Consider the following 15,257-nt stretch of genomic DNA (forward strand, 5'->3'; position numbering starts at 1 on the left):
TGGCGGGAGACTCTAATCAAAATGGTCATCAATCGGACACGAAGGGCAGAAAAAAGAAGAAGAAGAAAAGGCATGCTTAAAGCAGTCGGAAAAATAATTTTGTACGATTGATTTTCTTCAATGTGAAAATGTAAAATAATTTTCGTTTACAGGCATCATCGACGACACAGGAAGCCGCATCCTGGCTGGCCGAAGAGTGGGTCTGCAAAGGTAGGTAAGCTTCGTTCTGCTTGTTTCTTGTCCCCTTTACTCTGTTGTTGCGATGTTTGACAAGCATCAGATAAATGCTTGAAAAATGTTCCTTTGATTAGAGAACGTTAACTAAAGGAAGGGAAGTTAGCGCAAAGAAATTGTCCGGAAACGAGGGCTCGCACAGCAAACGTAATCAGATAAATAAGTTTCATGCGAAGAGTGAACATTTAGTCTCTACTGACAAAATTGCCGCCGTTAAGGCAGACGACACCGATTACGTTGACGTCTCGACGACACTGAACGACAAGTTTACCAAAAACGATGATTCCGCGAAATTGCGAGAAGCCGAGACCATGATCGAGCGCCTCATGAAGACCACCACTGGAAATCCTTCAAAGGAGGACTCCGGCGATCAAGGAGTAGAGTATTCGGATTATTACAGCGAAGACGACGTTCTCCAGGATATAGTGGCGAACAAAATCCCAGTGAACGTGGCCGAAACGACGAACCCGGACAGATTTATACGGCAGACTCTAAACGCTACGTCCTATCAATGCCGCAATCAGATCCAGCCATGTTACCAGGCTGCTCGCAGCAGAGATTTCAGGCAGGCCGATTATCCCACCAATTCTTTCAATGGTTTTCAGCAGTATCCAACGGTCGAACGCCGCGCGACGTTGAACCGGAACTCTCGGCTTCACGGGACAGACGACTCCTCGCTGTATTATGATCCGAGTTACATGTCCCTGGACGATCGAATCGAGAATTCGCCATACGCTTTTAGCACCATGGTTCCAGAGTGGGTTCCAGGAGTGCCAGGATTGAACGATAACATCATGGTCCCTGAACTTCGCAATAATTTCGACGCGTCCGATCCGAATTTATTAAGCGAAGAGATCCAACGAGCCGTGGTTATTCCGCCGAATGCCGATCAGTACAATTTCTTGGATCGTAACAGCAAGCCTCTAGACGTAGTTGATCCTCCAGCCGTTCTACAAAGTCCAAATATTGTCGCGGAGGTTCCTCAATTGTCTCACAAGCTCACTACTTTCGAGTTGCAAAATTTGAACAATTATCATCGCGGGACTAGTCTACAACACTTGAATAACATCGATCAGAATGTATATAGTCAGCCTCAGTTGGGAGAGATTCCTACTGTGGATGAAAGTATTGGACATTTCCAGTCCAAAGACTATAATTTCCTTCCGGTGCAAGATAATAATAATCTACCTGCAGTAAACGTGCCGAACGCGATGAACCAGCCGCTGGGAAAGGTTCTGCAGTCTCTAGGGATTAATGTGCACATAGACTCGCCTGTTTCGAGCATAGAAAATAGCGTCTCTCCAACTTATCAAAACAATGGGGTGGATGATGCGAACGATGCGTTCTTGCTCCATTCTGAAATACACGATCAACCGGTGGATCACGATCTGACTAATTGCGACAAGGATGATACTCAGCAAGCGAATTACAAAAACGGTAATGCTAAGTTGCAAGGGAACCAGCGTAGAAGACATTTGGCTAAGAAAGGATCACAAAGTAGTAACTTGTTCTCGTTGCTAGAGGGTGAGGGAAACTCGAACAGTTCCGACACGGTACACGATACCAAAGAAATCGCTAATCAGGTACTGGACACGATCATGGAGGAGCTACAGGACCTGAAGCTGGATAGTTCGAAGAACGACAAGAAGGAAGGTAAACGATTCAGATCGATTTCGATTATTTAGAAACATCTATGCGGAGATTCTCACGCGAGGCTTCGCGGTCTGCAACTCGGCTGCCCCCCCACGGTATGTGAAACAAGCGATATTTTTAGGCTTACCTTGCCGTTTGTCAGGGTCCTGGTCAACGGCTCAGGCGGGCGTCAAATTGAACATGAAGGTCGTGAATCACAACATAATCGTGACGTTCTCGGACATGGCGCCTCCACGTTTTCACGAAAGCCTGCTCAACGGAACTTGGAATGTTTCCGGCCACGCACCGTTCAAGCTTGGCTCACCCTTCACTCTAACTGCTACAGACAACACCACCAACACCATGGCGGTATTTATCGGTACGTGCATTTTCTACGCACTTGCTTAAGGATATGGGTCTGAATTTCATTTTGACGAAATTGATCGCCCCCTCTTCGCGCCCAAATAATCACTAGACTAAGCTAATTAATACTAGGTTTTCAGAGCACTAAAAGCAGCTATTGTATGTTGTTTCATAAAATTTCGGATAATATGCTGATTTGATAATTGACGTTTAGGTGCATGCAAAGTGTGCCAAGGAATCGACACAATAGCAGGAGTTTGGTCGATCGCGCGATCTCCTAAGGACTGCAGGGACTTTCAGGTGGCCACCAGCGTATTCAACGATATATTCCGGAAGTCGAAACTCTCAAGTCTTAAAGAGACTAAGAACTCGAAGAACGCAACGACAGAGCTGAAGAAGAAACGGAGCTAGCTACTGTTGTCATCGGAATCCGTATGACGCGGAGGAATTCTCTGGAAACGAACACTGCGTCACCTTACTCGGACGGTGGAACTGATCAACGAATAATTGCTATAAGGCTACGATCAGTGTGACGCTTTTTGGTAATGCGTACGCAGATACACTTTAGACTATTTTGTATTATGATGTAAGTCGTTTCTAATAAACTCCAACTTTTCATTATGTGATTTTTAATGGTCATTGGAACATCACCGTTCGTTGGGCACAACAGAAATGTTCAGTTTTCCGTTGACATGCGGCTACATGGACATAAACAAGATTTTTGACGATCACTCGTCGGAATCAACCTTTTCTAAACGTTGGCGTATCGTGTCAACACCCAGCACTAATATCTGTGGTGATTAAGTAGAAGGAAGTATATTTTATAGGTCGATCGAAATGTTTTTTGTACCTTTATGAGGCCAATTTGTTCCGATTCATCTGGAGTGTATATTGGAACGGACGAAATCGTTTCACTTTTTCCCAACGCGAACTTCCTTATGTCGAAGTATGCATACCTGTAGTTGCATTTAAAGCCGCAATTTTCATTAAATTATACAGCACTGTAAAATGTTCGCTTTCCTCTTACCCAACTTCTATGCACTCCTTTGATTCGGTCTCCTCGGGAACGGGCTCACAGACAAGAATAAATTTTATTTTCGAATCCGCAGTTTCGTTCACCATTTCTCTCAGTATATTGTCTTGTGACCGGTGTTTCTTCGGGTCCACTCTGAACGCTGTAATTCAAGTTGTTGATACCATTTTTCCATTCTAAAAGGTAGCGCAATATAGCTTTATTTTCTGAGATTACTTTTCCGAAAGTTATACGTCAACTTCTGTTCAGGTGGCGTAGGTTTTTTCACAGAGATCGTCTCCATATCAGCACCGTGATACCCAAGGAAACAATACTCGACGTAGAGAAGCTGTATTTCGGGATTTTCCGACACAGAACATTTTGGAAACAGAATTACGTTTACAATCTCAATGATTATCGTGTTTTCCTCGATAGACTAAAACAAACAAACAAATTTAGTTTGAGCAAGAGAGCTGAAACGGTCCCGAAACATTGAAATTCTTACTTCGCTTTCGTGAGTCCCGTTTCCTTTAGTTTGTTGACCGTCCTCTTTTTCGTTCTGTTCTATAATTTCATGTTTAAACATATTTACGTTGCTTGTAATCCTACGACATGAATCGAAAGTTTTGTACTGCTTGCAATTAGAGTGCGAAAATATGTAACATTATAAAAAATAAATAAATTTCTGAGTGTAATTGTTTTCTTCGAGGATTGACATGAATAGCTGCAATCTAATAAGAAGCAATCCACAACTCTCGTATGACAAAGCTCGTAAATCGCGATGCCAATATTATTAAGCTAGTTCTACGTAACAAAACTTCGTCGTCGGTATTGCTGCCAGTTCTTTTCCAATAAAACATTGTTCACTTCTCGCATCGAGTCATCAGAGTCATCCTTGGAGACTGGCGGCTTGCTCGTGCCGTTCTTCAATATATTATCAAACTCTCGCACGCTTGTCGTCATAACGGGAATTCGATCCTCCGTCTCAGTCATCAGCGTACCGTTCGAAAGATCCCTAAACAGCAACGTGTTTTTCAATGATAATAAAAATAACATCGGAATGACGACGCAAAACTACAAATCGACTACACATCGTCCAGCTCAGTCCGGGAATCTCCTTTTTCATCGTCTAACGTGATAATCTCCTTTTTCGTTACTGCTTGCAGAGGTGAAGAGGTCAAGTGAAACTCTGATCCGCTCTCTTGCATTACGGTCAACGGATCTTCGCCGTTGAAAGGATGTTCATAATGGCGGCCCTGATGTTGGGATCCATCTTTGAATAAAATTATTCCATTTGGTTGAGATACAATCCCTAATTCCATTCGGTGTACACAAAGAAAGTCGGCTGTATAGCTCTCAAAACGTCGTCGTTTTTGCAATGTTAAAAATGTTGAGTCAATAATAATAATTTTTTTTTTTTTGGGCAGGGAAGTGGAAAAATCTTCCGCAAGATACGGCGGGGTGGGAATTCTCTGGAGTCAATAATAATAATAATTTAACAAAGAAATTTCAATGTATACGAATTAAAGCCGATTTGCTTTCTATACGCCTAACACAGCAATGAGGGAAATCTTGTTTTACTTGATGTGCTAATATAAGACATATTCTTGAACACCGCATCTCTGGCATCGTTAAACGTAAACTGATCCGGCAATTGTGGGGGCGACGTAGTATGAATTTTCGAGGACGATTGGTAAACTGGCGATAGTGATGTGCGCATCTGTGAGGGCCGACTTGATGACATCGGCGATCTCGGATCAGGATGCATCGGCAAGTTGAGTTTTTTCTTGAACGCCTCGACATGCTCGACATCACAGCTTAATCTGACCCACAAAGATAATTGTCCGAAGTTTATGCCTACCGAGCAAGGGAATACGCTGTGCATTGGGGCTACATAGTGCAGTTTGTTCTGCGGATAGTCTAGTATATCCTTGATGCTGAGTTTCCCTGAAGCCACAGTGTAGCTGGTGCCGTCGTCGCAGTGGACAAGCACATGAAATGTTACGAGCTCCGAGAAGACGTAGTTGAAGAAGCAGAAAAGATCGGGGATACGATAGACTATGGAAAAGTTGAAGTTTAACTGAGGACACTTGAGCGTGGGCGTGCAAGCTGTTTCTTGGTCCCATATATCCCAGCATATGAACACCGAAACATTGTTTATGTCGGCCTCCCGAAAAAGGATTTCCTTCGCCTGGACGTATTCGATATAAGGATTATATTTGCAAATAATCATCGCATTTCTATGATACTAACAGATGTTGAAAGTTGAAGGGACGAGACATGGAGTTCCATCAAGCCCTGGCCATCAGGTATCACCATCGGAAACGGATCGGACACTGAACTGACGTTATCACCGCAATCTCCTGGGCAATTGATACTGCACATGGACTCCGGAGTGGGCACTTCACCACAGCATCGCGGAAGTTCCAAGGCTTGCGTTATTGCTTTGACCTAAATAATATTTTCATTATCTACGTTTCAGTTTTCTAGTAAAAAGTTATAATTGTGTCACAGAATGGGTATATTCTTACTGGGATTCCACACGGACCATTTGTAGCAGGATGCTTGTCGATAAGCTGTTTACACCAATCTAGCTCAGTGATATACTCCTGCAACGCTGCTGCGTCATCCAATTCCTCATTCTCCTCCACCCCTGAATAACGGTTGTTCATGTCCCTCGACCTGTACGACCCCTTTTTATCCTCATCCAGCAGCTTACTTCAAAAGAATAATCATTTTTCTTTCGTGTAACCATTCTCCCCTTCCTAAATCGTTTATGGAAGATTATTTTTTACCGTGGCGAATGTATTGCGTCGACTCCATCCTGCCCGTTACTCGGAACTGTAGAATTAACTATGTTGTTTCTAATCGGAGGTACCTGTTCAGTGCCACATTTCATAACCATCGGTGGCAAGTCGTGTTGATTATTGTCGTTGCAACAACGATAGTCGCAATTGGAGTGAATGTTGCATCCAAGCGAGCTACTACAGTTGCAAAGATTATTCTCGGCAAATTCTGTAGTTTGTAAACTTCTCTTCGCAGTCGGAAAATATCCTTTTCTCTTCGATTTATTTTGATGTGACCTGCTACAACCTCTCGTACAGTACTTTTTTGAGCTACAACCAACTCGGGATGCTCTCAAGCCTCTACTTCTCCCATTCATGATGTCCATTCCACTTGTGTGAGACATGGTCTGTTGAAATCTTCCAGCACTATTCTTTGAAGCTCGAGGGCCCGTCGTATTAATGTTATTGTTACGATCAAGCAGATCGTTTTTTATTGCAGGACGATACAAACTGTTAGCCTCGTCTAGCACTTTGGCTGACAAAGAAAGCTCTTGAAAAACATTAAATAAAAAAGACATCATTTTATCGGTATCGGGTAATTGGCACCTCGTGGGACACGCATGGTTATCGTAATTCTGACGGTCATTTTGGGCTCGGTAATTTGGGATTTCTTGACTGAATCTTACCGCATCGCTGCAACATAATTAGTCGGTAATGTTTGGAATGGATATGCGGAGGGATTTTTAAAAATGTTATAAATTTCATGTAGACAATAAGTCTTAGGCAACTTTGCAGTTTCAATTGTTGTTATTGTGATATTGCAATATATTACAACGCAAAGTAACACTAAAACACATATACTTGTCAAATATTAAGAAGGAAACGTTAAGTAAAACGAATTCTTACCTAAATTAACTTCAGTCACGACAGCATTTTATTATGTAGCCTAATTATTTTAAATCTTATGAAATATAATCTTATTCTACCTCTTACGTTAGTATATTAAAATCTTAGATACGAATCTGGAAGCTCCTACTTGCTACTACACCTTCGGGAGAAAATACACCAAAATCAAAATTCATAACAAAAAATTAAATGACGCTTTAAAGAACCGCTGATAGCATTTGTCAGCAGCTAGTGTCACCGAAGAGCAGCTTTTCAAGGGAGACAACTTGCCTGTGCCTATTCAGGTCCAAGATGTCATTGCAGTTGACATTGTTGGCCATATCCTTTTGACTGAATCTTGATGCATCTGTGGGTATAGGAATTTGAGCTTGTTCCAGTAGCTTCAGCATCTTCTCCGGAGTCAATGGACTTCTTTCCATATCGTTTTCCACTATTTCTTTTATGGTATTCACCGTCGATGTCGATTTCTCTATTTTATCCGTGGTGATTATTTGAACGACATATTCCGTTTGCACGTGTTTGTCTGCAGATTGGCTGACAGGATGCTTCACACCCACGTAAATATTTTCCTGGAGATGTACATCTTCGGTCAATTCGCAACACTTGGTGCACAGTGCTATTTGGGTGGAAGATGTTTTTTGCGGTTCTTTATCAACCGCTGACGAAATTATGTTATCTGCCTGCTCCGCTGGTATCGGCGTCACTCTCTGTGTTTCCTGCTTCTCCGTTTGGCTTTGGAAGGACTGTAACATATTTTATTCTGATTCAAACCTTATGATTCTATTTACTATCCACTAATTAAAAAAACTCTAAACTGACCATTAACTGTACCGTTAAACTATCTATAGTCTTTTGAAGCTCTTCAAGCTTCGCAAGCAGTTGCGTGTTCGACGCCTGCAGGGCTATAATGTTAGCCTGCTCGCTATTATAGGCTGACCGCAAACTTTCTTGATCCTGCCGTTGCTCGCTGACCTTTTTCTTCAGTTCTGCGTTCTCGTGCTCGATTTCACCGTTCTTCGAGCTCAGTTCTATCAATTCGTTGTTATGCTGTTGCAGTATCTTTATCTCGTTCATCAGATCCCTTATCTGTTCATCTTTCTCTCGTAGAGCAAGCTCGCAGTTTTTCGCTTTCAACATCTCCTCGTCCAAATCGGTTGATCGCTTCCGTTCTTCCAGAAGCGCTGCCGTTGTCTCCTCACCGTTCCTAATTGCATTGTTATAATAATTCTTATATACTAGCTCAGTTCGTAAGTTCTACTACTTAAAACTATTATTCACTTAAAGTTAGCATTAAAAAACGTCACAACTTAATTTGTCGGAATTGACTTAACAAATTGTTTTATATAACTACAATAAACGACTAATGATATATATTTCACGAAGTGGATGTTTGTTTTATCAGACATCTTATGAAAAATTACAAAGCGCAGAAACAGGTGTCATTAGGGTAAGCAAAACTGTCTATTACAACGGAACCTCGGAAGCTGTACTCATGAATATCGTGGGAGACGTTGAGCATACTTTGTCGCCTCTTGAAGCATCCTCCTCAAATCGTTGGTTTGCGCGTTCAACGACTCGTTCGTGTGCTCGACGGCTATTAGTTTATCGTTCATCTGCTTCATTTGCCGCCAGCATCTAATGTACTCGACATTCTCTGCTACTTTCTCCCTCTGGTTGCAGACGGCGCGGCACGAGAGCTCTTTCTCCAGCTCCTCCATGCGATTCGCCATTTCTTTCTTTTCAAGTTCCAGTTCCTGTTCAAGAGGTTGAAACGTTTAACAGTTATACGTGCGACTTCTGAATTTTTTAGAACAAACTTTATTTCCTCCAAAATACCTATAAAGATAATTATCAGGTGTACAAAAAGATTTCATTAATAAGAATGCTTAGTTTAAATGTCATGAATTTAAGCTGATCTTCCCGATTTTTTCGACCTTCAATCAAAATTTAAAATGCAGGTTTTTTTATGATAAATAGGTCATATCGTACCACAACCTCTTTTTGTACATCTAACGCAATTATGTTGATCTTAGAACCTGGATTTTATTTCGCGCTTCGTTAACGTCGTCATCAATAGCTGTTTGAACGATGCAATGACAGGAGGGTATCTTAGTGCGGCTGCTGTCGCTTTGACTCGTTCTAAAACAAGGATTGCGACTCAGTGATCTATCGTGATTTGCGCTCTGTGAATCATAGATTGTCTCGGATCGCTTGTAATACGACGCTATGCACTTACGTGCGCGCGGACGACGGCCTCGTTTGGGGATTACGGCTTCTTGACGACGTCCTACTGCGTATCGTATGACTCAACAGTTGATTCCTCAGCACTGCGATTTTATCTTTCAGCTAAAATATCGATTGGGAAACGCCTGTTTTATTTGATTTTCGTGAGCAAAACGCATGGATCTACAAACTAGTTACAGCGTAAACCGAGTTAACATGAACAATAAATTGTCTAATAATCTCTTCTTTATTACTGTTTGAGAATAATTGTTTCGGATAATGATATTTTTAACGATCAGATGATACCTAAGTACCTTAGTATTTTCGAGTTCAAGGCAGATTATTCTATTCTTATCGTCGAAAGTGTTCAAACAACCCGGTGTCGCCCTTGGATTGGCGATCACTCTCATCAACTTTGTCGCCAACCGTTTGATCTTGTCTTCTTGACAATTTGACAGTTTCTTCAAACTGGTCACCTCGTCGAGCAGACGCAAATACTTGTCCTCCAGCACATAACGGTCGAGCTTGTAAACCGAGTGCCGCTCCCTGGGGTCTACAATTATTTTATCACTGAATCATATCTTCAACATTTGAATTTAAATCATTTAGCGAACATTATTATACAAACCTATGCTACTTCTGGAAGTATCCGCAAAGGAGCCGTCCTTCACGGGCAAAATGTCTCGATTTGGATCGTCCGCCATGTATTCAAATTCCTACTATTTTCGCAAGACAGTTACTGCGAAATTGAATTTCACGATCAGCTCAGTAAAATCAATAATAATTACTTGATTTTACAATCACTCTCATAATTTGTCAAAGTTCGGTCATTGAACTTTCAGTCCGCGTACATGTGGATTTAAAATATTTCAGATTTCGAGTTGAATGAACGGTTAGATTGCCATATATGGTAGTCCACGTATCTCGGGCGCGAATGCGCGGTACGATTACACCTCGAACTCGAACCCCATTTCTTTTTCATTTCGAGAGCAGTTCAAATTTTGGCGGGCTATCCGAGATACCCGGCGGCGAACTTTCAATGTAATGGAAAGCATGATTTCCCCGTGCGGTCGGTACTTTACACGAACGGACAAAAATATCCTGATAAAACGCGATATCGGCCAACACCAGAACCACGCCTGGTTGAGAACAAGCACGAGAGACCACGAATGCTATTCGAGGGTTATGCTCGCCAAGGTTCGTTGAACACAGTGGTTATCTTGGGCGCTGATAATTCTCCTCAGGAACTATCTACAGTTTGTTCTTTTATTCTTCCTCATATCAGAATATCATTTTTCGTAATTACTCTAAATTAAGTAAAATAAAACCGAATAAATTATAAAGTACTCATTTTGGTATACGCAGTTCCATTGTAAGCACCATCTATAATTGTTTATAGTAAACACAATACAAAGCTATACGTAATTTTCCACGCGAAGTAAATATTTTACTATATCTATGTATGTATTCGTTTCTCTACTCATGCAACAATTATCATGTACAATTTATAAAATATCATGCATGAAGTATGCAAATGCATTCTCGTGAGCAATTTCGAAACATTTACAAAAGATATGTGCGATAAGAAGTTGTTAGAAAGTATATCTGTTGTACAACACAGAAGTTCATAAAATAGAAATTGTTTTGACGAAGGAAATAAGGAAACTGTGATTTCCAGAGTCAATCATGGATTACGTGTCCCGTTTGTGATGCGTCACCGGGTATATGGGGCAGTGCTTCGATACGCCGGTACAACCTGCACTGCACTAACCTTGGTTTGACATCGCGGAGTGTGCGTGCTAGTGGAAAGGTAAGATGGCGGCGGACGGAGATGTGATTCCTGATCAAGAAAAAGTACGAATAGTTTCGGACTTTATACTACACTCGCCACCGGGCGAATTCAACGAGGTTTTCAATGATGTGAGAGTCTTGTTGAACAACGACAACCTGTTGAAGGAGGGTGCGTCCGGGGCATTTGCTCAATACAACAAGGATCAGCTCACGCCTGTTAAGGTACATCATCGACCTCTCTGGCGATCTTCTACGATTTTTTATGATAGTATCCGCGGTGTTGTCCCATATTTGTGGTAATCGTGGATCAGGGTATCTCAGGAACGCGCGGGATCAAATTTCAACGTCCAGTACAGTTCCTAATCGGGCGACACGCGTCCGGGATTTCGACAGGTGACGTTGACTTTATAGTGAAATTGGAGCGCGATAATGTTCATCTGGTTGGTGTGATTGTTTACTTAAAATATCGTCAATCTGGTATGAGGAAGTTCCACCGTGAAAATCGTCGTGATATTTCGATCGAAATCGTATGGCGCTGTAGGGTTAATTTTAGTTACACTTCCTGGTGGTTTTTTCACAGAAAATATTCAGAATCGATTTTTAATTTATTTTCTCGCGATTTTGTTGTTGCTTCGTTTTATTACATTGAAGCAGAGTGTACCTCATAGTTGAGTCAGTTTAATTCAGTTAAGGTTAGGCACTGGATTATTAGAAGAATATTTTGTGAGCAAATGTTACACGATAACACAAGTATCTTGCATTGTATTCACAAAGTTTTTCTTTGCTTAACTTCAGATTGAAGGCAGCGAGTATCCTGCACTTATAACAGAACACAATGATCTAGGTGCACAAAGGTTTTACGATGCTCGTAGTAAGCAAAGTTTTAAATATGATCATCTTAGGAAGGAGGCGCAAGATTATGAACCATATGAACCGGATCCAGTAGCTGAACCATGGAGGTCAGCCCTTCAGGATGAAATAACAACTTACACTCAAAGCCATTATAGACATGGTGCATGTTCAATTTTTGGAAAAAGTCAAGGAGGTATTATTATCTTCTAATATAGAATTAATACTTCTACTTTAATTTAGAACTAAAAATATATTTATGACATTTTCTTCCATACAGGTAACATTACACTAACAGCTTGCATAGAAGATCATCAATTTCAACCTAAAAATTTTTGGAACGGTCGTTGGCGTTCTGTATGGACTGTAAGTTTTAGTCCAAGTTCAGGAAATGCAGAATTAAGAGGTAGCCTTAAAGTACAAGTACACTACTATGAAGATGGAAATGTACAGCTGGTCAGTAGCAAAGAAGTAAAAGAAAGCTTACCAATCTCTAACGAAAAGCAGACAGCGAAGGAGTTAATACGTCTTGTCGAAGAATCAGAAAATGACTATCAGACTGCGATTTCGGAAAACTACCAAACAATGTCTGACACAACCTTCAAGGCCTTGCGAAGGCAGTTACCCGTTATGCGAACGAAAATTGACTGGAACAAAATTGTATCGTACAGTATTGGCAAAGAGCTTAAAAGTCAATAGAAATAGATTTTTTTATATAATATTAAGAGAAATAATTAAAAAGCGCATTTTGCTGCATGGGTGAAGTCTGGAGGTGTGATGTGCATGGGAGCAAATGTAACAATGCTATAATAATGTTTGGTTAAAGGTGTTTGACTGGAACTCATGCATGCCACTCAAGGTTCCTCTGGACCCCATACTGTATCTTATTGCAAGACCTCGAGCAATAAAAAAAAATAACATCACAGTCATATGCTGCTTGACAGAAAAAGGGAAGAGTATTGCTATATACTGTTTTCTTTCTTCATTAAGTTCTGTATTAACGACTTCTAATTGCTCAAAACGTACATTTACTACTTCGTATCTTTTTTTAAATGAATTCTTTCAGCAAATGTTTTGCCATAACTGATTTCACACATAGTAGGTTTGATATCCTTATTATAAAAACTTTGTTACTTCTTTCTGCATTTAAAATGTTGATTTACCCGTTTATCTTCAATCAATGGATCCGTGTTACATTTGTTTGTAAAATTAATAATATTTAATAATATACAAATTTGGGGTGACGGGGATCCTTGGTCTTACTTTTGGTAAGCATTTTAATTAGAATTATATTTAGTCAATCAAACCACGTTAAATCTGTAATTATTAGCAAAAATCAAATATGAATCTGAAACTTGGGAGTGGAATATTGGAATTCATTAATGCAATTAATGGATTCATTCAAAGTTTATCAATTAGATAGTAATCAATTTTGTTAACATTGGACAGATATAAAATAGCTAATTTATATTTTCCTGATCTCGTGCAATAATTAACAGAAGCCCGTTTGGTGAGTTGCATTTATTGAATTTATTCATTACGATTACTTATACGGATTATTGTCTTCTTGATAATTTGGATGAATGTATTATTCTGCTCCATAATTTCTGTACTATGCAATTTACTACATCACAGCTCGAAGTTGAAGCTACATTTACTACATCACAGCTCGAAGTTGAAGCTTTATACTAAAGAAAAAAAGGTTCAATACCTTTTTTAAATTACATCGATATTGTGGTGTTTACGGTCAAGGTATAGCATAATGAAAAATGTTGCACAGTGGAAAGAAAATAGCTGTCTAACATGTGCATGTTCGGTCAGCCTAATGAAATCATCGAGTTAAAATACTTGAATCAATGGGGGATTAAAATTTCAATTCGTTAGATGCACAATAATACAATCTCTTCTAACACATAAGCCTTGTAACACTTAAAAAGCACAATAACACATCTTGTACATCTTTAAACGAATATTACCGTACTGGTTTCGTGCTATGTACAAATATAATAGCATGCTGGGGCCACAGGTGATGTCAAAATATGTAATATCAAACAGAATAGGTATGTCTATCTTCAACTCACAATCCGGTACAGAATACCATTACGTGTTCATACCATTCAGTACACAAAGTATACAAAGGGAAAACTTAATTCTGAACAAATATTGGTGGGCAAGGCCTACTATTTTTGTCTAACTTTATATTTCATAAAGTATAAATTTATACATTTTTGTTAAGATGTATTGTTTTACGATAAGTATGTCTATTATGGCAGATACGTTGCAAAGTTTAATAATATTGAATAAAATAAATGTTAATCATTGCAACTTAATTTCTGTGTTAATCATATTGTAGTTGTATGGGTCATTTGTATCGAGTAATGATGTTGAAAAAGAAAAAGAAGAATCTTTTGGTGCTATCGCTTACCACACATTACACAACCAGACATGTACGCGAAAACGGAAACTAACAAAGTACATAATGCATTGTACATTGTAGAATGTAGCCTATAGCCTGCTGGAGCCTTAATCTGTTCACTTTATGTTGAGGGGGTATTATGTACATATGTTATTTGAATGAATGAATGCGACGAAGCACACTACCATTTGACTTCTCAGACTTTAGGATTCGAAACATGTTTGTAATATTATTCATATTTTGTAAGTTACATCGTAATTCAAAATATTTTATTTAACCATACCATTTGATAACTTTTGGAAAAAAATCTTTGGAGCAGACTATATGCACAATTTAAATATATAAGACTAAAAAAATCGTTTTATTAGTTGTGAAAAGAAATAATTAAAAAAGATGCAGGGATACGATACAAAGAAAAAAAAATTAGTATACTAAATATTGCAATAATGAAATTTTATATGTAAATATGAACGTGCATATTATTTCCACATTGTAATTTGTGTTACGTATGTAAATTACAAATGAAGCGTTGAAGTTTCGAATCTTATCAAACTTTACAGAAGAATAGTTGCCTATGATAATAAAATTAGGTATTACCTACAATCGAGTGTATCGTAAAATAAGAAACGCATGTCCTTATGTAAAAACTTAAACCAGAATACATTTATCAGTTAAATTATGTATTATTAAATGTTATGATTGATTAAATAAAGTGACACGACACTTTATATTTTGTTTGTCAACTTTTAAAAACTACACGATTCAGTGTAGGAAATTAATAGATTTAAACCCTGAAAAAATATGATTTTTTACTACTTAAGATATATACATATTAATGAATGTAGGTAATACGCTTGCAGAACAATTAAGGAAACCAAAAAGAACGAAAGACTTCAAAAATGTGTTAACTTTTATTTTTGTAGTTTACATAATGTAAACAGATGATAAGGAAGTGCATATAGAAATCTTTATTATGATATCATGGAAGATGATTTATTTCAACGTAAAAAGTAAGGCAGAAGACAAGCGTACTCACTTCATATTA

The 15,257-nt window shown here is 39.2% G+C and overlaps 3 protein-coding genes across 3 annotated transcripts; 2 read left to right on the top strand and 1 right to left on the bottom strand.

Annotated features, from left to right (window-relative positions):
• Positions 1-545: 545 nt before the first annotated feature.
• Positions 546-2,640, top strand: LOC144469320 (uncharacterized). The gene is made up of 3 exons (XM_078179447.1): positions 546-1,887; positions 2,009-2,245; positions 2,444-2,640. The coding sequence occupies exons 1-3, from the start codon at positions 546-548 to the stop codon at positions 2,638-2,640; spliced, it is 1,776 nt and encodes a 591-aa protein (XP_078035573.1).
• A 280-nt stretch (positions 2,641-2,920) lies between these two features.
• Positions 2,921-12,423, bottom strand: LOC144468352 (uncharacterized). The gene is made up of 19 exons (XM_078177764.1): positions 12,284-12,423; positions 9,785-9,895; positions 9,471-9,709; positions 9,170-9,279; positions 8,970-9,072; positions 8,455-8,687; positions 7,765-8,137; positions 7,204-7,676; positions 6,037-6,720; positions 5,773-5,959; positions 5,495-5,692; positions 4,823-5,432; positions 4,399-4,514; positions 4,060-4,315; positions 3,747-3,883; positions 3,479-3,677; positions 3,257-3,404; positions 3,080-3,185; positions 2,921-3,020 (listed from the first exon to the last, which is right to left on the bottom strand). Exons 2-19 carry the CDS (start codon positions 9,858-9,860, stop codon positions 2,958-2,960), a joined length of 4,311 nt encoding a protein of 1,436 aa, XP_078033890.1. The 5' UTR covers positions 9,861-9,895; positions 12,284-12,423; the 3' UTR covers positions 2,921-2,957.
• Cpa (F-actin-capping protein subunit alpha) lies at positions 10,247-14,940 on the top strand. The gene is made up of 4 exons (XM_078177707.1): positions 10,247-10,353; positions 10,835-11,169; positions 11,743-11,992; positions 12,077-14,940. The coding sequence occupies exons 2-4, from the start codon at positions 10,972-10,974 to the stop codon at positions 12,493-12,495; spliced, it is 867 nt and encodes a 288-aa protein (XP_078033833.1). The 5' UTR covers positions 10,247-10,353; positions 10,835-10,971; the 3' UTR covers positions 12,496-14,940.
• Positions 14,941-15,257: the final 317 nt, after the last annotated feature.

The sequence above is a fragment of the Augochlora pura genome, chromosome 4 (assembly GCF_028453695.1).
Source record: "Augochlora pura isolate Apur16 chromosome 4, APUR_v2.2.1, whole genome shotgun sequence".
In the NCBI taxonomy this organism is placed as follows: Eukaryota; Metazoa; Arthropoda; class Insecta; order Hymenoptera; family Halictidae; genus Augochlora; species Augochlora pura.